This window comes from Penicillium roqueforti (genome assembly GCF_015533775.1).
Source record: "Penicillium roqueforti strain LCP96 04111 chromosome Unknown scaffold_41, whole genome shotgun sequence".
Classification (NCBI taxonomy): Eukaryota; Fungi; Ascomycota; class Eurotiomycetes; order Eurotiales; family Aspergillaceae; genus Penicillium; species Penicillium roqueforti.
In genome coordinates this window covers 87,646-107,382 of record NW_024067605.1, presented here as the reverse complement: position 1 = coordinate 107,382, position 19,737 = coordinate 87,646, and the positions used below count along the sequence as shown (strand labels likewise).

Genomic DNA, 19,737 nt, shown 5'->3' with positions numbered 1-19,737 from the left:
ACCTCTTGCCACTGTGCAATCTTTAGCTGACCGCGTTCATATTCCAACTGGTCCTTGCATGCATGGATTGCAATGGTGATTCCGCAGCCCTTTGGTCGAGGGGATGCTGAATGATACCCCCTGCCAAGTCGGTGCAATACTTCGCGAAAAGCAAACTCAATTCACAAGCCACTAGACTATGGTGTGCGGTCAATACCGTGTTCTCAGCCTTGGTGTTGGACTGAACTTGGCGCCCTACAGTATGACCCAGTACATCATCCACAATAAGATGCCCAAGCATCCCGATCTACAGGCTGTTGATTGCGACGGCTACGTGCACGCGGAGGGGACAATCAAGCTCGAGCAAGACTTGCACGTTCTCCGGGAGAAGCCGCTGTCCAGCGACATCAAAGTGGTGTATTTTCTTCTTGTTTGAAGTTACGACAAATGTTGATGAATATCTTTTAAAGTGCAAAGCAGTGGTCTAGGCTGCTAAGAAGAAGCCCTATCTGAAGGTGGTGTACGACTTGTCTAGACGTTGCCGATTCGTACCGGCCAAGATGAGCGATATCTCATCGGACGACCTGCCGTTATCCACGGCTAGCGTTGTGGCAAGTTCGATCCCGCCGGCTCCTACGACGAGTCTACAGCCTGGTGCAACGGTGTGTTTGTTGGCATGTTCCGGAATGGCATGATTGCCTAGTATTACTAGCGCATGATGGTTGCTGGGGAGGATACCGGTGAAATAGGCACTCAGGGCAAGTTGACAGTGGATGACAACCCTCGGCGAAACTTTACCAGCTAATACCACAACGGTGGCATTACTTGATGAGTTCCTCATAGGTCGGTCCAGCCCTACCTTCGAGGAAGATATTGCTTAGGGAACACGCCGGTTTTTATGAAGTTAACCAATATTGTGAAGACCGTTGGGATTGATCATTACCTCTAGGATGCGCTCGTGTCTGGAAAGCATATTCATTTCGATGAAAGTGGGCGGCGAATTGGGAAGTTGTAGATAGTTGCGAACGCGTAAGTACTGTGGGGGCCCCCTCCAATATGACGCAGGAAGATCGACAAGGAATTCTTTAGTTCAGTTTCTGACTTCAATATACTTCCATCTAGGCCGTGGATATTGCCATTCATAATATATGCGCCCGGCTCGTTTGGTCACACTCTTCAACCTCCAACACATGCACCAATTTCAACATGCGATTTAGTCTAAGCTCACTGGGCTTAGGCCCCCTCTATGCATCGATGCTCTCCCTCTACTCGGGCCAGGAATCGAGTTCCGTAACGCATCACCCTGTCCTCCCACCGTCCTACCCGCTAGCAGTCCGCAACCCGTTTCTATCGGCATGGATGCCCAGCGACCGAGTACAGCAGTTGCCCTATGCTGAACCTCAGTTCTGGGCTGGCCAAGAGCTCGGCTGGTCTGTGATTGTCCGTGTGAATGGCCAGGCATATAGTCTGATGGGCGTTCCAGACATGGGCGTAAGCAATATCCGCCCTGCGACGGTGCGTCGCGCTGAATTTACCGCTACGCATTCGATATTTGATCTTACGGCTGGACCCGTGGCATTTAAGCTGGATTTCTTGTCGCCTGTGTCACCGTCAAACTATGTTCGGCAGTCGCTTCCTTTTAGTGGGTGATGTGCAATATGGTAGATTGTGGATATCCTCAACTGACTGGGAGAATAGGTTATTTAACAGTACAGGTAGCTGAATCGCGCGGCCATGAGATCCAGATCTATTCAGATATCGATGCCAGGTGGACTGGCGGAAAAAGCCACTCACAGCGCGACTTCGAAGAGCAAGACGGCCTAGCCATTTACTCGCTCACGGTCGAAGACGCACCGCTGTATGCCGAGGCAGACGACATGGCTCTTTGGGGCTCAGCAATTCTCGCCTCTCGATCATCTAGCTTGAGTCAGTTAACCGCTCTCTCGGGAAGTCCCGAGGATGTACGAAGGCTATTTGGTGAGGATGGTAAACTATCTGGTGAGGACGATACCTGGGCTGAGGGAAGTGTTGTCGCACTGGCTCACAATCTTGGTAACGTCACTGGTGGGCATTCTGTGAACTTCGTGGTCGGGTACGAAAGAGAAGCCGCCATCAACTATCTTGGAGAAGCATACACTGGTTTCTATCGTGCAGAGTACCCCACCACATCGAGCGCCCTCTCATTCTTCTTGGATGACTATAGCAACGCATTGCTAGAGTCATTGAAACTGGATCGGGAGCTGGTCGCCTTATCTTCTGCCGCTGCGGGTCCCAAGTATGCAGATATCCTAGCTCTTTCGACCCGGCAAGCATACGGAGGCATCGACTTGGTAATTCCCAATGACTCTCTCGACACCGGTGAGGTGTTGGCTTTCATCAAGGAGCTTTCTAGCAATGGAAATACCAACACAATCGACGTTATCATGCCCGCCTTCCCGATTTACTACGTCATGGATCCGGACTACATCCGACTATTGCTGGAGCCCATTATGAAGTACCTTGCTGCTGGTCGCTGGCATTTGCCATACACGATTCATGACCTTGGCACTCATTATCCCCATGCTATTGGGCACGATGACCAGAAAGCAGAGCCGATGCCAATCGAGGAATGCGGAAATCTGCTTATTTTAGCTGCTGCGTATGTTCGAGCCACTGGCGATACCGACTGGTCTGCGCATTACATGGAGGTTTTCCAGAAGTATGCAAATTACTTGCTGGAAAATAGTGTCAATATTGCCAATCAGCTGTCGTCAAATGATGCAGCTGGACCTCTCGCGAACGAGACAAATCTGGCAATCAAGGCCGCAGTTGGCCTCAAGGCGTTTGGGGAGATGAGTGGAGATGGGGTTTACTCCCGCGCTGGTGACCAGCATGCAAATATCTTCTTCCAGCAAGGCTTAGGAACAGACAAAGACCAGACACATTTTGTTTTGGAATATCCTGACTGGCCAGGTACTTGGAAGACCCCATATAATCTCTTCCCTGATGTATTGCTGGGCTTGAATACATTTACCGACTCTGCCTATCAAATGGGAAGTAACTTTTTCACATCTGTTCGCGGTGAATATGGTGTTCCTCTCGATAATCGCCAAGACTGGGCCAAATCGGATTGGAATATGTGGCTGGCTGGTACCTTTGAAACGAGCACCAGGGACGAGTTCGTCGATGACTTATGGTCGTTCATGACCAATGGAAAACACAATTGGCCCTTCTCTGATCGGTATGTTGCAACCTCTGCGCACGGAAATGAGCCAGGAGTTCCTATTTTGTGTAGGGCCCGTCCGACTGTTGGGGGACATTTTGCGTTGTTAGCACTGAAAGGCCCTCGATCCATTCAATCTTTATCATGTCGACGTGGAGCAGTGTTGGAGCCAGTGGGAGAGATGGTAGATAGGCAGCAATACCTGTTTGGGAATCATATCAAAGAACTTTGATACACATGGATTGTCGTGACCTACATACCTGATACCTGATAGTCAAGAGACATCTTGGGATAGGATTTAGGGTCCTTCGGTCTATCTCTCACAGCTTACATAGAGTACTCACCCCGGATGATCGGGCGAGGAGGGACTGTCTCACCAATGTTAGACTTCACGAGCTCAGGACGAGATCATGCTCTATGATAATATCTCGGCCCAATGTGGAAAAAACACAAAAGTACCACATTCTAGGAACAGTCAAGAGTAATAAAATATAGTCAAATCAGTCAAACTAGTCAATATAATCCATTGAATCAACTTAATCAGTTCAAAGGCCCCATGCATGGACATATAAAGAGTGTTGTTTGTAGAGGTCCACCCAGGGGCGGCTTACCTAATCTTCATGTCACGCCTGCTGCTTCATCGATGAGAAAGTGAATCCTCGACATCTTTTTCCCCTCGACACCACCTTCATCCTTTTCCCTCTTTCGTTTCTCTTCTTTCTCCCCTCCATCATCTTCACCCTACACTTCACATCCTACCATTCACATCGATCTAATTCAACACCCCCATGGCTTCTGTAGGTGGCTCCCTAACCTTACCTCCCCTCGCATTTGCGCACCCCAGCTTCTAATCGCGATGAATGTCATATCTTGAGATTTTGGAGAGCTTGGCTAATATCATCACTCCTTTTCACTTATAGCCCCGCCCCAACTTCGGTGCTCAAGGCTACCCTATTTCGAATGGTGCGGCTGCGGGCCCTGTCCCCGGTGCCACGCCGCTTCTCCCCAACAATGGCCGTGTGATTCAGAGTGGTCCGACACGAATCTTGTGCATTGCAGACGTGCGAGGTAACTACATTATGGCAATGTCTTTCTTGGCAAAGTGACACAATATTAATTGGACGCGTAAAACAGGCAACTTGAAGTCGCTTAACGAGCTTGCGAAGCAGGCCCGCGCCGACCACATCATTCACACCGGTGACTTTGGTTTCTATGATGACACCTCGCTCGAGCGAATTGCAGACAAGTGAGTATTCTTCTGAAGCTTTTCGGCGCGTGTTTGCTGCCCAACACATTCGCCTCGCCAGGCACCGAAATCTACTGGACAGCATCAGCTAACCCGAATCTACGAACAGGACATTGAAGCATGTGGCACAATATTCCCCCCTCCTCCCCGAGAACGTGAAACGGTCCATCGCACAGGTGTCTCCTCAGCAGTCGATTAAGCAGCGCTTCCCGCCCGAGCAATTGCCCCTCTCTGAGCTCTCTATGCTACTGGACAAGCGCATCACCCTTGATGTGCCCGTTTACACAGTTTGGGGTGCCTGCGAAGATGTGCGCGTGCTGGAGAAGTTCCGCTCGGGTGAATACAAGGTAGATAAGCTACACATTATCGACGAGGCCAACTCGCGCCTTCTCGATATCGGCGGTGTGAAGCTCCGTCTGCTGGGTCTGGGAGGTGCTGTCGTGATGCACAAGCTTTTCGACAATGGTGAAGGAAAGACGACTATTGCCGGCGGCCAAGGTACCATGTGGACGACACTTTTGCAGATGGGCGAACTCATCGACACCGCCAATCGTGTCTACGACCCCTCCGAGACTCGTATCTTTGTCACTCACGCTTCTCCTGCCCGCGAGGGCATGCTGAACCAGCTTTCCGTCACCCTCAAGGCCGATTTTTCAATTTCCGCTGGTCTTCATTTCCGCTACGGTTCCTCGTACAATGAGTTCTCCGTGAACCCGTCTTTGGATCATTATCGTGGCAAGCTTGCTGCCTCTAAGGCGTCATTTAACGATGTCTGGGAGACGGTCCGGATCGAGGTCGAGGCAGCTATCTCCTCTAATGATGGACAGAAGACTCTTCTAGAGAATGCCCTGGATGTTGTTCACAAGATGCCTTCCATTGCCAACGGCGGTAATCCATTCGGTGGCCCCGTTGCCGCCGGTAATGCCGCTGGACAAGTCGACGAGAGTGCATTCAAGAATATGTGGAACTTCAACTTGGCCGATGCGGCGTTCGGATATCTCGTATTGGAGGTTGAAGGTGGACGCATCGCGACAGAGATGCGGGCTCAAGGATTCAACTTCGCCCACCGCACTGGCAAACCCCAGGCAGGTGGTGCCCCTCAACCTGTCTCTACTGGTCACCCAGCGACCACTGCCTCACCCGCCCCGACAGGCGCAGCCCGGACCCCCGTCGTGGCTCCCCAGTTCGGCCAGGCCCCTCCTGCGCGTGCACCCATTCCTCAGGGCCAGAAGGGACCGAGAGCCTCCCCTGTTCCCGTGATTCCCAAGTCCATTACCCCCCAGCCACCTGTTGCCGCCTCTGCTCAGCCCACCGGGGAGGAGAAGACCGCAGCTGCCGAGACTAACGGTATTGCCCCGCACGAAAAGCTGAGTGAATCACCTGCACCACGTGCCGAAAAGAAGCCCGCAAATGCTCTTTTCGTAACAAGCGCCGAAAGCGAACAGGCCGTCCGTGACCTCATCTCTGAGGAGGACAGATCGAAGATCACCAAGATCGAAAAGCTCGGCAAGTATAACCACGTTGTGACATTCTCGGGCGTCGAAGAGGCCAAGGCGGCTCTGGACCACTTGCCTATTGAGCTAAAGAAGCCCGGTTCCACTCCCCATGGTCAGCCACGTAAGCCCAACTTCAAGTTCTTCGAGGACCGCAGCACCCGTGCTGCTGTCGGCAATGCCGGAACTTGGCAGTCCAGCACCCGGGGTGGCATCGCTACCGCCCCGCGTGGGTACCAGAGCGCCAGTGACAGCGATGGCAGTCGTCGTGGTGGATTCGGTGGCCGTGGCCGCGGCGGCCGTGGCACTGGCGAGCGAGGCCGTGGTGGTCGTGGAGGAGGCCGGGGTGGCTTCAAGAGCGGCCCTAATGACTCTCCTACCCCCTCAGGCGACAAGCCTGTCGCATCCGGCGACGCCTGATCGGTGACATACAAATTTCTATGTCTCATATTTTTCCCCCGGCCCTTGACATTGCCTCGATCTTACACACCTGATACTCTAATTCTTTTGTGTCTTTTTTTATCTTGTCCCATTTGCAAATCTTCTTTTTCCCTTATTTGACTCTGATAGCGCTCAATCTTTTATGTTCTTTGTTCTCAGGTCTGGTCAGGGACACGGGACATGGACGCTAATTGCAGCGTTGATCTGGACTCCGAAGTGAGAGTCCTTCGGTGAGCTCCAGACAGTTTCTTTTTTTGTTTGCAGAGGGAGGAATGGATGGAGAAAACATCATCAGAAAAGAAAAGAAGAAAAAAAAAGAATGCACCCTTTCACCTCTTTTCTCTTTGTACTTTATTTTTTACGTCCGTGGACCACATCGATACCCTTACAGCTTTCCTTCTTCTGGAGTTTGTAGATCTACGAGATTGCTACTTCGTACTCATTCTTGCGTACCTACAAGTCTTCCTATTACCGTATGCTCAATCAAGCTGGGTTAGTGGAATTGAGTCAATTGCGAGTAGAGATGAGATCCATTCAATAGATTGTGTACAAAAAAAGAAAAGTACATTGAACATCGCAAAGCAGGGCTATTCTGTCCCAGCTGCAAAAGAAAGTAGTATATCAATTTCGCCATATTCCCTTTCCGTACAATAGGCATTTGAAGTGCCATTCCATTTTTGCTGAAATCTCATGGCCAGAGACGGTGTCTCCCATAGCTCAATGTTGTCAATCAGAACAAGCATAAAATAAATCAAATGACAATTACTGTTGCAAAGAGAGCAGAGGGGGAAAAAAGAAGGAATGTGGTGTCCCCTTGAGAAGGGGCACTGATAGATTGCCAGCTATGGGCATCGACAAAAAAAAACGCTTTCAAAATCAGATATCCCGTAAATAGGATGTTATTTCTCCTCTCCTATGAGTTTTTCATCTTTATCCTGTGTTGTATTCATGACGCCGGGCAGGATTCCTCCCATAAATGACAATCGACGATGGGTATGCGTATAAATCAAGAGAGCGCAAGTATCAATGAGTTGGTGTTGGTCCGTGAATCGTGAATTAAGCCCGAGTATGAGTTGTGTTAAGGGCGGCAGTGACGGTGAGCTTCCTGGAAGCAAGCCGCTACTTAACTCGTCCCATAATGTCATCAACATCATTCTGGTTCACGACTACACCACCCTCAGAACATCGTGCCTTGGTACGAAGCTCGGAGCAGAGATTGTCAACGTCGATCTCGCCGTTGCGGAATCTTTCCATAGATTGAAGACGATCCCTAGAGAAAAAATGAAGTCAGTCATCTGGAAGAAGATAAACTGTTGAATACTTATATGAGGATAGACGTACCAGATCTTCGTGCATGACAGCATCTGCGACTGGTCTTCGCCTGGAACGACCTCATCTTCCTCGAGCTTGTTATCAATCTGAGAAATGAGGTTCTTCTTGGGTGCGGCCGCGTCAGTGGCGACCTCGGACAAATTGTGGGAGGGACTACCCAAGTCCGGCAGGGGGAATGCTTCATTGAAGAAAGAGCCGAAATCCTGAGAGAGCACAGCATCCTGGGGCTCTCGCCAATCGCCAAAGAGCACTGGATCGAACTGCCCGCCATTCTGATGCGCCAGCCAATCAATTCCAAGATCCTGAGAGCCTTCGCCCCCGGCTGGACCATCGATCGGGGTTGGTTGGCCGCTTGAAACACTCTGAGATTTGGACCTGCTATCCCGGACCGCTGGGATGGGATTTCTGATGTTGCCACAAGCCATACCAAGTTGTTCACAGAAGGATTTCTCTCCATCGGTGGTGACATGCCCGCCACAAGAGTCCCCTGGCCCTAGCTCACGGTACTGCCCATTTGGAGAAGAGTTCATGCTTGGTTCTGGGGACGTCCCGTTTGACGACAGCATCTGGCTCTGGTGCGAGTCGGAGGAAGACGATGGAGAATTTTCCGAAGTAGTAGATTTATCATTTGCGGAAGGCTTGAAGCCCGAGTAAGGCGATTTGGTAGAAGTAGCGTTGGTGGAAGTTCCGGTGGACTTGGATTTGTTCGACTGTGAAAGCGAATTCGATCGAGACGAGGGACTGTTCAGACTGTCGCGACCCAAGACACCAGGTGCCCGAGGGACGTTGTCATTGGATTTGGATTGATCTTTCTTGTTGGCCGGTCCGTTGAAGAGATGACCCCCAGGCAAATCGCCAAACTTGGGGAAATCGAAGAGAAACTCGTTGTTTTGGAGGCCATAGGCCCCTTTGGCATGGGCACCCGGAATAGAATTCGAGCTCATAGCCGAGATGGCGTTTCCTGATCCCGAGGCCATCCAGGAAAGGCGCTTTCGGTACTCACGCAGCTCGACCTGCAACCGCTCGACCTGGGCACGCAGCAAGCCATTCTCCTGGTTTGCCATTTCGGATGTCCTTTGCAGCTTCTCCACCGACTCCTCCAGATCCTTCAAGTGCTTCTCCTTGCGTTCGCGGAAGGCTCGCTGGGCGGCTCGGTTTTGGGCCTTGCGCTTCTGCTCAATTACGTCAGTTCACGACTCTAGTCCCAGCAACTTCCGCGTGCAGCAAGAGTGGCATACCGTGGTAGGCTCTGAAGTCAGTGGCTTCCTACCAGGCTTCTTGGCCTCACTTTCCCTACGTTTCTTTCCGGTTTCTTCCCCTTCAATGTCCGACTTGCCGTCGAGAGACTTTCGCTTCCCGCCAATATCATAGTCGGCCAATCCCGGTAGGTCACCAATCAAGTCAGCCGAGCCGGGGAAATCGAAGTCCACCTCCGGGATGAAATCCAGGAACGGGCTTTCGTCGTCCCCAAATCCGAAATTGTTGGCATGGGGATCGTCGGTGCTAAGAGCGTTTGGGGGATCTTCGTCGGGGCTCTGAGAGGACTTGATTGGGGGAGAGCCACTTTGAGGCTTTTGGCTGGGGTTGTTGGAAGATAGAGCGGCTAGTAAGAGGTCTTGTTGGTTGGGGGAAAGGTAAAGACCTTGTTGGTATCGTTCGTAATCACCCATTGTGACGGTCTACTTCCAATGGATAGAGGGGCTGACGAGAGACAAGAAAAGCAAGGGTGATGAAAAATGAATGGATTTCAATACAGAGTCCAACCGGGCCTCCCGCCCGTAACAGATATTGATGGATGCCGTGAAACGACGAGGGTTGGAGGATGATTCAATCCTCGCAGTATAGCTTCACGGCTGTTTCACAACTTATTCGGATTTGTGAGTGAGCAATCTCGGCAATCCGATATTATGTTGAATCTTGATCCGTCGCAAGTAAGAACCGAGAGTAAAATTCCAGAGTTGGGGGGGGGGAAATATGGGGGGCGATATTGGATATGGAGGGGGGGGAAAGAGGAAGAAGAGTTTCTAGCGGCTTTCGAGAGGGGCTTGAGGCGAGGACAAATTCCCCGCTAGTCGAATTGCGGTATAAGTGTGGCTTGAGCAAACGCGAGGCTGATATGCAACAATTCCAACGTGAAAGTTGCAGAATCCAAGAGAAACGATGGACGAGGTTGTATGACTGGAGGACTGGAAGAGGGGGGAGGGCGATCAGGGATGGGCGGTGAGTGGTGTGGCTGATATGATTGGCTGTAGGCGTATCTGCTTTGAAATCAGTTTTCTTTTTTTTTCTCCACTTCGAGTAGCTTCTAAGCCCTAAAGTGTTTAATTAACCTACAACATCCTACACACTGTTCCCGAACTAACTAGTTAACTAGTAGTTAGTTAATTGACTCCTCTGACTCACATCTTGACTTGGCAATGCAATATATGGAGCTTTTAGACTCCGTACTCCGTACCTATGTCGCCGGGTCTGGCCCGGGTCTTCCAATCCCCGGTCCGATATGCTGGAGTATCAGGCCATTCAATGACGTTACCACTTTTCCCATACCCCTAAATCAGGGAATATACAAAGTAGTATAAAGCATATTGGACGGAGTACTCCATAGCTCTAATAGACCTTACCATGCATATATCCCCATCGATCTGCAGAAAGTGGATTATCGATGTTTTCGATACTATGATACTATAGGGTCATCGCCTGTTTGCTTATCATACCATACTGAATTAGATATGCTGCGTACTGCTCAGTCTTCCCAAATTAAAGTCTTGACCACATACGAGTAACGAAGGTGAACACTAGGTACAGATCCACATGTACTTTATGCAGTGGCGTAAAACCGTCTATCAGGGCGGAGAGAAAGGCGGAAGTACAATGCACGTGATCGGGCCAGGAAGAAAGATAGATTATTTCTCCGCAATCCACTCAGCTCTTCACCGATACACATCAAGCAGATCAAGTTCCTAATAGCACTGTCTATCTCACATCAATCAGAATCTCATCATGGCTGATGTATCTTCCTTGGAGAAAGACCTGACAGAATGCACGTCTCAGGTTAGTTGCGGCAAATCCCCCCAGTTCACCACGCGCCACTAACTTAAAAACCATTAGATTGAAACTGTCGCATTGGGCTTGGAGGTAGACCCTGATAATGCTGAACTCAACAGCCTTAAGACTGAACTCGAAGAATACATTACCGTTCTCCAAACCCAGATTGCTGAACTCAAGCCAGCTGCGCCCGCCAAACCTGCTCCCAAGGGTGGCCGATTCAAGGCGAATGGTTCCCAGAAGCCTTCTGAACACCCAGAGGAGTCCACGGCTGCACCTACTACTCCCGTATCCTTCTCGGTGAACGACATTGTTCTTGCGCGCTGGGTCTCCGGCGATCACGGCTTCTACCCGGCCAAAATCAACTCCATCACTGGCTCATCGGACAACCCAGTGTACCTTGTCACCTTCAAGTCATATGCAACTGTGGAAAATTTGACAGCCAAGGATATCCGACCCATCTCTGGCACTGACTCGCGAAAGCGCAAGGCTGATGGAACCCCAGGCAGTTCGGCACCTCCCTCGTCCGCTCTCTCTCACCCCGGTGTAATCTCCGCCGCGGCAGATATCAACCCCGCATTAGCTACCCAGGCTCGCAACGAACCCAACAAGGCCGGTGATGGAATGGCTCGCCCCGCTAAGATTCCCCGCAAGGTCAAAGCGAACAAAGAGCTTGAAGAAGGCAAGAACAAATGGAAGGATTTCGCTGCCAAAACTAAAGGCAAAGGCAAAGGTGCCTTTGGCAAAAAGGAGAGCATGTTCCGCACAGGTGAAGGTGTCAATGCACGAGGTATGGGTTCCTTATAAATGATTCGTTCTCTACTCTGTGATGCTAACCGGGCTCATCTTTTAGTGGGATTCACAGGCTCTGGACAAACCATGCGCAAGGACCCCACCCGAACCCGCCACGTTTACCAACAGGTCGATGATGACGGCTATTAGGTTGCATGTTTATGTTGCCTGGCCTGCATTGTGATGATACCCCTTGGGCAAATGGCTTGCAAAATTTCTTTTCACATGTGATATCTTTTAACATCTCTCTGGGTTCTTCCCATATTCGTTCTCATTGCTAACTGAATCACCGGCGATGCAGACGCAATCACATTTGTCTCTCCTGTTTGAGACTCGGAGTTCCTGTTCATAGAATGCGGTTTCGGCTCGGAGTCGGTCATTTCTGTTTTTTGTTAAATGAAATCATGAGCGTCTTTACAATAACATATCTTATAACGTAGACTCAAATCCCCGTATATGCAACATACGTTCTCTTTGAGCGGGGACAAAGAACATATTTATATTTACAATCACATAGAAATATATTTTGCCCGTAGGTTCTAGATGCCAAGAACAGAGAGGTCAGTTCGGCCAATGTGATTCGAGCCACGATATTAGCCACATCATCGTGCCTGACGGTTAGCGCCTGGACAAGGTACTTGGGTTCGTTGCGTGACCGTGCGGGGGACGAATGTACCGCGGGTCTCCGCCTTCACGTCACTCAACTTCTAAAAGCTTGCTTTATTCTCCTCTTACTCACTCTATCTTACTATCATAGCCATCGAGCTTAATTATTGATTTTAATCCGATTTTGATATTGAGCTCCATCGTCCGGTTGTCCTTTCAATTCAGATTCCCTCCTCCTTGCGCCAGCTCCTGAGCTCGGCCTGCAACATTCCCCACACGAACCGAACAGTGCATGGCCAACCTCCAGTATTGAAAGTGTTCCCGTCCCAGGCATCTTAATTGAAGACTGGTATAAAGAATTCTTTCTCGCACCACACCCATTCTTCCCACAAGATGCGGTTGCCTAGGGCTCTCGCCCTGATCGTTGGGCTGGGCTCTTTTGCACCTACCCTTGTCGGTGCACAGGGCGAAACTAAAATCCACGAAAAGGGCCGTTGTGCTATTCGAGGTCATTGTGGAAAGCAATCCATTTTTGGAGGTGAACTACCCTGTCCAGATAATGACCTGGCGCAACAACCAGAAGACGCAGTACGCCAAAAGTTGGTAAATCTGTGTGGCAGCAAATGGAGCGAAGGGCCGGTCTGTTGTCGAGATGAACAGGTGAGAGATCCCGGCCTCTGTTTTCGTCAACGATAGTATCACTATATTTATAATTCTATCATGCTGATAACCCATAGATCGATGCGCTTTCCAGTAACCTCAAACTAGCAGAGGGAATTATCGCGTCCTGCCCTGCCTGCCGAGACAACTTCTTCAACATATTCTGTACCTTTACATGCTCCCCCGATCAATCTCTTTTCATCAATGTCACCAAAACAGAAGAAAACAGATCTGGTAAAAGACTTGTGACCGAGTTGGACAATATTTGGTCCGAGGAGTACCAGAACGGCTTCTACGATAGCTGCAAGAACGTAAAGAACGGTGCCTCGGGCGGGAAAGCCATTGACTTCATCGGCGGTGGTGCGAAAGACGCTCCCCATTTCATGAAGTTTTTAGGTGATAAGAAGTTTCTCGGGAGCCCGTTCCAGATTAACTATCACACAGAGCCCACTGGGCCTGACCCGCAAGGAATGAAGGCTTTGTCAATAAAGCCGAAAGCCTGCAATGACGAGGACAAATCATTCCGATGTTCTTGTGTCGACTGCCCGGAAGTGTGTCCGGAGTTGCCTGCCATCTCCCCCCACAAGATATGTCATGTAGGACTTCTACCATGTCTATCGTTTGCCGTCATTCTCGTTTATTCCGTCTTTCTATTATTTGTCATTGCTCTCGCGAGCTATGTCACATACAAGGAACGCCGTTTCCGCAAACCAGAGCGGGTGCGGTTGCTACAAGATCCCACGCCCAGCGATGACGAAGATGAAGGGGAAGTCATGCACCGTGGAGGATATATGGAAAGATCACATGGAGTATACAAGCTCAACTCTGTGTTGTCAGCTATGTTCTATCGAATCGGTGGTGCTTGTGCGCGGTTCCCAGCAATAACAATATTCTCCAGCGTCACCGGAGTGGTGCTGCTGAGCCTAGGGTGGCTAAATTTCACCGTTGAAACGGATCCGGTGCAACTCTGGGTGAGTCCGTCATCTGCGGCCGCCCAGGAGAAGGATTTCTTCGATCAGAGCTTTGGTCCATTCTTCCGAGCCGAGCAGGCATTTTTGGTGAATAACCGCCCAGATAATGACTCACGTCCGCTCTTGGACTACGAAACCCTTACTTGGTGGTTTGACGTCGAATCTCGTGTGCGACGCGTGATCTCGTTGGACCAGGCTCTCAATTTCGATGACGTTTGTTTCAAGCCGACTGGAGAAGCTTGTGTCGTGCAATCCTTCACTGGGTATTTCGGCGGTTCCGTCTCAAACCTTGACCCAGATACATGGAAGGACAGACTTAGCCACTGCACAAAGTCGCCTGGCGACCCTAGCTGTCTCCCCGACTTCTCGCAGCCCCTCAAGCCCGAAATGATTCTTGGTGGATATGAAGACACAGGGAATGTTCTGGATGCCCAGGCACTCATTGTGACCTGGGTGGTAAATAATTACGACCAGGGAACAGAAGAAGAAGCAAAAGCCATTGACTGGGAGAACACTTTCCAGGCCGTTCTCGGGGTAGTCCAAGAAGAGGCTGCCGAGCGAGGCCTTCGCGTATCTTTTAATTCCGAGGTCAGCTTGGAACAGGAACTGAACAAGTCTACCAACACAGATGCGAAGATTGTTGTCATCAGTTACCTGATCATGTTCTTCTACGTCTCAATGGCCCTGGGCTCGGTCACAGTTACCTGGAGGTCTCTGCTGACCAATCCGTCCAATGCTCTTGTTCAGTCTAAATTTACACTGGGGATCGTCGGGATCATCATTGTCCTGATGTCTGTTTCTGCATCGGTCGGACTGTTCTCGGCAGCGGGCGTCAAGGTGACCTTGATCATTGCTGAAGTAATTCCATTCTTGGTCCTGGCAGTCGGTGTAGACAACATTTTCTTGATCGTCCACGAATTCGAGCGAGTCAATATCAGCCATCCCGATGAAGAAATCGACGAGCGAGTTGCCCGTGCGGTTGGTCGAATCGGACCTAGCATCTTCCTGTCTGCTCTGACGGAGACAGTAGCCTTTGCCCTGGGCATCTTTGTTGGTATGCCCGCTGTCAAGAATTTTGCCGCATACGCCGCTGGTGCTGTCTTCATTAACGCCATCCTGCAAATCACCATGTTCATCTCCGTCTTGGCTCTGAACCAGAGACGGGTGCAGAGTCTCCGTGCGGACTGTATCCCTTGTCTTACTGTACGCAAAGCAAATTCGTTCGGCTTCCCTGGGGAGAACTACGACGGCCAGGAAGCAGAGAGCACTTTGCAGGTCTTCATTCGTCGGGTCTATGCGCCTTTCCTCCTGGATCGTCGGGTGAAAGTTGGCGTTGTTATATTTTTCTTGGGTCTTTTGACTGCCGGTCTAGCCTTCATCCCCGAGGTTCCTCTTGGGTTAGATCAGCGTATCGCGCTCCCTAGCGACTCGTATCTGATTTCGTATTTCAACGACCTAGATTCATACTTTGACACAGGGCCTCCGGTCTATTTCGTGACTCGGAATGTGAATGTTACCGAACGAAGCCACCAACAACAGCTCTGTGGACGGTTCACCACTTGCGAGGAGTATTCACTTCCCTTTATTCTTGAGCAAGAGTCTAAGCGTCCGAATGTTTCTTATCTTGCAGGCTCTGCCGCCAGCTGGATTGATGATTTCTTCTATTGGCTGAACCCCCAGCAAGACTGTTGCAAAGAAAACGGCAAGCTTTGTTTTGAGGACCGCGTTCCTGCCTGGAACATCTCTCTTTCGGGAATGCCGGAAGGATCTGAATTTGTCCATTACGCCCAAAAATGGATCGATGCTCCCACCGATGCATCCTGCCCCCTCGGTGGTAAAGCGCCCTACAGCAATGCTTTGGTCATTGATGACAAGTATAAAACGATCAACGCCAGTCATTTCCGTACTAGCCACACGCCTCTTCGGAGCCAGAATGAATTTATCGAGGCATATATTGCAGCTCGCCGGATTGCAGATGACATCTCACGGGAACATGATATCGACGTCTTCCCATATTCCAAATTCTACATCTTCTTTGATCAATACGTTTCCATTGTGCGACTTACTGGTACCCTCCTTGGGTCGGCCGTGGCCATCATCTTCGTCTTGACCTCTGTGATATTGGGGTCTATAGCCACGGGCGCTGTCATTACAACCACAGTGGTTATGATAGTGGTCGATATCATTGGCACTATGGCGATCGCTGGCGTCTCCTTGAATGCGGTATCTCTTGTCAACTTGGTCATTTGTGTCGGCATTGGTGTTGAGTTCTGTGCTCATATTGCCCGAGCATTCATGTTCCCCGCTCGACCCATCATGGATAAGGTGCCCGCCGAATTCCGTGGTAAGGACGCTCGAGCATGGGCGGCCTTGGTCAATGTTGGTGGGACTGTCTTCAGTGGTATTACCGTGACAAAACTTCTCGGGGTTTGCGTCCTGGCGTTCACTCGAAGCAAGATCTTCGAGATCTACTACTTCCGGGTTTGGCTAGCCCTGGTGATTTTTGCTGCTACGCATGCTCTCATCTTCTTACCAGTGGCTCTCAGCTACTTTGGCGGCGGTGGTACGTGCAAATTGACCCATCGCTATTGAATAAGGAGAACTCTACTGACTTATTTAGGCTACTTTGACCCTGCCTCCGAAGGTGGCCTAGAGGCCAATCTCGCTTCACGTGGCTACCGCTCATCGCTACTCCATGATGAATATGAGTCTGATGAATATTAAATGATGCCTCGGCTGTTTGGGGCTTCGTTAGTGTGTGGGTCTTCTGGAAACCACCGGATGCACGGCTGTCAATACATCCAAGCACTTGCTAACTGGTGTTATTCTTGCTGTAGCACGGTTTGCTCTCCATCGGACAAGACGGACGAAAGAGGAGTTTTAGGGCGAAGGGATTTTTCTATGTTTCTGTCTTTGATGTGGAAAATCTCTATACTCTTCTGCAGCATGCAGGTTACCGTTACTTAGGTATAACTGATATACCATTGGTCGTGTCCCAATTGCGCTCTTTACAAGAAGGATCAACTGACATGAATGATATGAATGCTCACTGTAACCATGATCGTAATATAACAACATGCACACCAATCTAAACCCATATAAATGGAGTCGTCTAAAAATCTCTGCCCAAATTCCCGCCTGTTGACAACTGTTCCCGCGCTAAACCCAATCAAGAACCAACCCACTCCCCTAAATTTTTTTTTCTCGTCTCTTTTCTTCTCTCTCCTCCCCTCACTACTCTCTTTTTTTCTTCATCTTCCGCTCTCTTTCTTTTTTTGCTTTCTGTCAATATTGCTTTGTGATACCCCCTTTGAGTTGTTTGTCTGAGACAGACTGCTCAATCTTTGTTCCTGCGGCCTGAGTCTCTCATAGAGACCTGGGGCAACTGGAATCGTCCAGAAAGAAAAAAGAACCATTTGAAAATCTTCTACATTGCCCTTTCCATCATGGATCAACAGCGATTCCTCCAGCAATTGCAGATTATCCTGGATCGTGAGTTCGTCTTGCAACGTCGAAGCCCATGTTCGTCTCGCTGACCCCTTCATGTAGCCTCCCAGGGAAACCTTAAGGAGGCCACCGGAGTCTTGCAAAAGGAGTTCTACAACAAGCCCGAGTCCCTTGTCTTCCTTATCCAGATCTGCACTAGTCATGATGACCAGAATCTGCGCCAGCTCTCTTCCGTAGAGTCCCGTTCACTCGTTTCCAAGCACTGGCTGAAGGTCCCCGCGGTCCAGAAACCCCAGATTCGTGAACAGTTGCTTCGCTCTACCATGGGCGAGAGTTCATCTCTCGTCCAGCACTCCATCGCTCAGATCATCTCCGCTATTGCGAAGATCGATTTGAACGACGGCGAGTGGGCTGACCTGCCCAACCTGCTCCTGCAGGCTGGTAACAATGGCAACGCTGCTGAGCGCGCTGTGGCTATTTACATTCTCTTCACCATCTTGGATACTCTCGGTGAAGGCTTCGAGGAGAAGTTCCAGGACCTCTTCAACCTCTTCAACAAGACCATCCGCGACCCCGAAAGCGCCGAAGTTCGGATCAACACTCTCATGTCTTTGAGCAAGCTTGCTATGCATCTGGACTCGGAGGAGGATGAGGCTCCCGTCAAGGCTTTCCAAGAGTTGGTCCCTGCCATGGTCGCTATTCTCAAGGACTCCATTGAGAAGCAAGAGGAGGATCACATCATGCAGTCTTTCGAAGTCTTCCAGAATCTGCTTGGTTGTGACCCTGCTTTGCTGACCGTCCACCTCAAGGACCTGGTCATCTTGATGAACCAGATCGCTGCCAACACTAAGGTTGACGAGGATGTCCGCACCCAGGCCATCAGCTTCCTGATGCAGACCATCCAGTACCGCAAGCTCAAGGTTCAGGGTATGCGTATTGGCGAGGAGCTCACCCGTACTGCTCTCCAAATTGTTACCGAGCTTGGCGATGCCTCTCCTGGTGATGATGATATCACCCCTGCCCGTTCTGCTCTCGGCCTACTTGACATGCTCTCCCAGAGCCTGCCTCCTAGCCAGGTCGTTGTCCCCTTGCTCAACGCGCTGGGTCAGTACTTCAACAGCCCCGATCCTGATTACCGCCGCGCTGGTATCATGGCCCTCGGCATGTGTGTTGAGGGTGCCCCCGACTTCATCAGCACCCAGATGAAGGAGATCTTCCCTATGGTCCTCCAGCTCCTTGCTGATCAGGACCCTAAGGTGCGCCAGGCTTCATTACACACTGTCGCTCGTCTTGCAGAGGATCTTGTTGAAGACCTCAGTTCCGAGCACGCTCGCCTCATGCCGTTGCTCTTCCAGAACTTGGCCAGCGCCATGCAAGAGTACAAAGGCGAGGAGGAAGGCCCTACACTCGATATTATCAAGGCCGGTATCAGTGCTATTGATGCTGTTGTTGATGGTCTGGACGAGAAGGATGTTTCTCCTTACCAGGCCGAGCTTGTCCCTATCCTGCACAATCTCTTCAAGCACCCCGATTTCAAGATCAAGGCGCTTGCTGCCGGTGCTCTTGGCTCCCTCGCCTCCTCTGCCGGTGACTCCTTCCTCTCATTCTTTGACGAGTCGATGCATCTCCTCCAGGAGTTTGCTGCTGTCAAGGACAGTGAGGATGAACTCGATCTCCGTGCCAGTGTCACTGACTCCATGGGTGAGATGGCCGCCGCCGCTGGTCCTGAACGCTACCAGCCGTACGTTGAGCCCCTCATGCGTGCCACTGAGGAAGCCTTGCATCTCGGTCACTCCCGTCTCAAGGAGAGTACATACATCTTCTGGGGTGCCATGGCCAAGGTCTACGGCGAGCACTTCGCCCCCTTCCTTGACGGTGTCGTGAAGGGTCTGTACGATTGCATCGAGCAGGACGAGAGCGACCTTGATGTTGATCTCGGCAGTGCTGCCAAGGACCTTGTTGGACAGGAGGTTACCTTCAATGGCCGCAAGGTCAAGGTCGCAAGTGCTGACGATGAGGATGATGGTGATATCGAGGATATTGATCTCGAAGACGAGGACGAGTGGGATGACATTACCGCCACCACACCTCTTTCCCTCGAGAAGGAGATTGCTGTTGAGGTCATCGGTGACCTCGTCACCCACACCCGCAGCGCCTTCCTGCCTTACTTTGAGAAGACCATTGAGCATGTGATGCCCTTGTGTGAGCACCCTTACGAGGGTGTTCGCAAGAGCACCATCAGCACTCTGCATCGCTCATACGCTATGCTCTTTGCTATCGCCGAAGAGAATGGCCAGATGCCCAAGTGGCAGCCTGGTCTCCCCCTTCAGGTTCAGCCTGCCAAGGAGGTCCAGAAGTTCGGTGAGATTCTCATGACAGCCACTGTCAAGATGTGGACCGAAGAAGATGACCGGTATGTGTCACCCGTCTTTTTTTTTTTTTTTTTTTTTTAATCCCTTGCCCAACCTATTGTATTATGATTTTTTCCGGTTAACCCCGACCCCGTTGCTGGCGCAACGGGGT

The 19,737-nt window shown here is 50.6% G+C and overlaps 6 protein-coding genes across 6 annotated transcripts in view; 5 read left to right on the top strand and 1 right to left on the bottom strand.

The window, feature by feature from the left end:
• Positions 1-178: 178 nt before the first annotated feature.
• Positions 179-3,413, top strand: LCP9604111_9091 (putative glutaminase; the record flags this gene model as incomplete). The annotated part of the gene is made up of 6 exons (XM_039077307.1): positions 179-394; positions 468-641; positions 750-822; positions 995-1,008; positions 1,102-1,621; positions 1,678-3,413. 6 exons carry the CDS (start codon positions 179-181, stop codon positions 3,411-3,413), a joined length of 2,733 nt encoding a protein of 910 aa, XP_038924931.1.
• Positions 3,414-3,969: 556 nt separating this feature from the next.
• On the top strand, positions 3,970-6,340 carry LCP9604111_9090 (uncharacterized protein; the record flags this gene model as incomplete). Its single annotated transcript, XM_039077306.1, has 4 exons — positions 3,970-3,978; positions 4,102-4,249; positions 4,316-4,427; positions 4,537-6,340. The coding sequence occupies 4 exons, from the start codon at positions 3,970-3,972 to the stop codon at positions 6,338-6,340; spliced, it is 2,073 nt and encodes a 690-aa protein (XP_038924930.1).
• A 1,140-nt stretch (positions 6,341-7,480) lies between these two features.
• Positions 7,481-9,363, bottom strand: yap1 (putative bZIP transcription factor AP-1/Yap1; the record flags this gene model as incomplete). Its single annotated transcript, XM_039077304.1, has 3 exons — positions 7,481-7,631; positions 7,703-8,865; positions 8,932-9,363. 3 exons carry the CDS (start codon positions 9,361-9,363, stop codon positions 7,481-7,483), a joined length of 1,746 nt encoding a protein of 581 aa, XP_038924929.1.
• A 1,330-nt stretch (positions 9,364-10,693) lies between these two features.
• LCP9604111_9088 (tudor domain-containing protein) lies at positions 10,694-11,680 on the top strand (the record flags this gene model as incomplete). Its single annotated transcript, XM_039077303.1, has 3 exons — positions 10,694-10,744; positions 10,802-11,528; positions 11,592-11,680. The coding sequence occupies 3 exons, from the start codon at positions 10,694-10,696 to the stop codon at positions 11,678-11,680; spliced, it is 867 nt and encodes a 288-aa protein (XP_038924928.1).
• Positions 11,681-12,529: 849 nt separating this feature from the next.
• ncr1 (sphingolipid transporter NCR1) lies at positions 12,530-16,491 on the top strand (the record flags this gene model as incomplete). Its single annotated transcript, XM_039077302.1, has 3 exons — positions 12,530-12,796; positions 12,874-16,330; positions 16,388-16,491. 3 exons carry the CDS (start codon positions 12,530-12,532, stop codon positions 16,489-16,491), a joined length of 3,828 nt encoding a protein of 1,275 aa, XP_038924927.1.
• A 722-nt stretch (positions 16,492-17,213) lies between these two features.
• LCP9604111_9086 (uncharacterized protein) overlaps positions 17,214-19,737 on the top strand; it is a gene marked incomplete at both ends in the record, with an annotated part of 2,669 nt that continues 145 nt past the window's right edge. Inside the window, 2 exons of the mRNA XM_039077301.1 lie at positions 17,214-17,259; positions 17,317-19,627. Coding sequence (XP_038924926.1) covers positions 17,214-17,259; positions 17,317-19,627 — 2,357 coding nt within the window. The remainder of the gene's footprint in view (positions 17,260-17,316; positions 19,628-19,737) is intronic.